The following is a 2,500-nucleotide window of genomic DNA, read 5'->3' on the forward strand; positions in this document are numbered from 1 at the left end:
ACACAAACAAAACAATATAAAGAAAAATGTTTCCTCTTCACTTGAACCCTTGTTTTAAAAATACTAGCTTACAAGGTGCGTAAAGCCATTGTTTGGTCTTTATCTTTATGGTTTTATACTCGGAGTTTCTGAGGGTCTAGTTTTTCATCACTCACAGAGTTCTTTAAAAGGTGGAACCTGATACCATAAACACAAATAGTTAGAGACCTAAGAAACCTCTCCAAGTTACCAAAAATTTTTAATATTTCTTATCAGAGGAACCAGAGTCATCCACACAGTAGTTCAGGATGATAATACATGTAGGCGCTAAATTAACAGACTTAAGGTAACAATGGCAAACATGAGTGGTTTCATGTATTTTGACTAGTATTTTTCATTAGTGATTTGGTTGTTGTGATTTTGTTTCTTGACTGCTCTTTTTTTATTGTTATTTTCAGAGTTGTTTCATTATTTTCTATTTTAAAGGAAATGTTAATGGTAGGAGCACAAGTAAGTCACCTCCTTTTACTCAATTTTAGCTTCACATTTTTCTAACCTGTTTTGGGGGAAATAAAGCCGGTATCCTGCTGATGAAAGACCTTTAGAAATGCAAAAAACTATTAGTTAAAACAGTACCGAGATATGGAAGGCTGGTGCCTCTATAAACATGCATATTACCAATGGTTCAGACTGTAGCGCACTGGAAATGAAATGTACGTTTGCTAATAAGCGATTTGATTTTTTTAAATTTTTTTTTTGGGGGGGGGCTCTTGGCAAAATCTTGGAACTCACCGTATAACACCTGAAGTAAAATAATAATATACTAGTCTAGGCACTGTCATGGCCACCACTCTGGACGCTCTATAAAAGACTTCGTGGAAACTCAAATGAAAGGCAAAACTACAAGTCTCGCTTTAGTCGAGTGTGGGCAAATGTTTCTCCCTTGCCCTTTGGTTCTAAATCGAGTAAAATGGTGCCCTCCATAGTCAACAGGAATTACGACAGGAGCGCACGGTCAAGGATAGTATAATATAAGTCTGTGGTACTCACCAAGAACGTTGGCCATTGTTGAGGGTACCCAGCGACGGCGTTGGTTGTAGAACTCGAAGAACCCTTCAGGGGCGTATGTGAACGAGTCAGAGGCGGCACAATATTCAACGCGGTAGCCTTGTTGTAGGAGGAGAGTACATAGCCAGCGGTCCTCACCTGGTGTGTTTGTGTAAGGGGTGGGGGGTGGTGAAGGAGGCACAGAAATACTTATTACGATTAAGCTACTCTTGTTGCTATTAGTATTGCTCTTGCTCGCTTGATGATGACACTGTCATGCAGCTTCAGGGTAGAGAGATTGTTAAAAAAACCTACAAAAGAAAATCTCAACCTTAGAGAATCTAAGTGGATGTGGAACCTGGGCTCAAATCAAACCCTATCTGGCATCAATATTGATGAGCCCCATTTCATAGAACTAAAATTTACAACGTAACCACCCAAGCCGCTGCCCAACTTTTCCCCCCTTTACACCTACTCACCCCTCCCTCCTAACTGAGATCAACATACTCCCCCCTCCCTCCCTTTCTTCCCCGCCATGCACCTCTACTCTTTATCTGACCGCGCCTTTTAAAATCATGGCACTACAGTTTCACCCTACCCCCCCCCCCCACACACACAGTCTTGCTTTCTTCCATAAATAATGGCAGGCTCACATCTATGTGACAGTCGATCTCAATGGAAAGGTTGGGTGTTTCCTGAGCAACTTGCTGCAGCATCAACACAAGAGCGACAAAGAAACTGTTGATCAGGAAGAATGCAAGACACGTCTTGTTACGAAGTTCCAGCAGATCTTCCTTCACCTGGAAAAAATATATACGCCAGAGAGAAATCATAAATCATTGAATGAAAATAAGATAAGCAAGTTTTGCGTGTACTTTTCTACCTTTAAAAGTGCCAGTCATAACACTAGTTTGTATCTAAACGGTCAAATAACGTGTTTGTGTTATTGATCTATTTAACACATTGATCTGAATTACTTGAAATTTTGTTTACCAAAATACATTTATTATTTTTATTGTGTGCGCTGCATTAATATTTGCTTGATACTTATTAGACCTATTAGAGTGGTTTATACGTGTAGCAAAAGTGTATCTACTTTTTTGCTTTCAAAGCTATAGGCTACCAACCAGGTTTGTACTATAATATGCTACAAGGTAGAGAAAACACCTTTTTTTTCAAATAAAAAAATGATATTTCCAAACTTGTTCTTTCGTCACTAAAATTGTTTTGTCAGATTTATGTATGAATGTGATGGTCAAATCATAAACTATGCCTAAATGACTCAGTTGAACTATATGGAATCTTTTGCATTTTGAAAGCTCAAAACTGTTGACATTTTTAAAAAAGCAGGTAACTCTTCATCTTGACGGATCTTAGAGTTGCCTCAAAAAGGATCTAGTGTGGTATTAATAATATGTTCTTGGTATACATTACTAATGCTTGTGAAGCCAAAGTTTACATATTGAGGAAAATC

The 2,500-nt window shown here is 38.4% G+C and overlaps 1 protein-coding gene across 1 annotated transcript in view; it reads right to left on the minus strand.

Moving 5' to 3' along the window:
* Positions 1–147: 147 nt before the first annotated feature.
* The window catches only part of LOC101862573 (chitin synthase chs-2), a gene marked incomplete in the record, with an annotated part of 89,177 nt that continues 86,824 nt past the window's right edge, over positions 148–2,500 (minus strand). The window contains 3 exon segments of the mRNA XM_013081678.2: positions 148–177; positions 1,030–1,185; positions 1,680–1,826. Coding sequence (XP_012937132.1) covers positions 148–177; positions 1,030–1,185; positions 1,680–1,826 — 333 coding nt within the window.

Source organism: Aplysia californica, unplaced genomic scaffold, assembly GCF_000002075.1.
Source record: "Aplysia californica isolate F4 #8 unplaced genomic scaffold, AplCal3.0 scaffold00141, whole genome shotgun sequence".
Lineage (NCBI taxonomy): Eukaryota > Metazoa > Mollusca > Gastropoda > Aplysiida > Aplysiidae > Aplysia > Aplysia californica.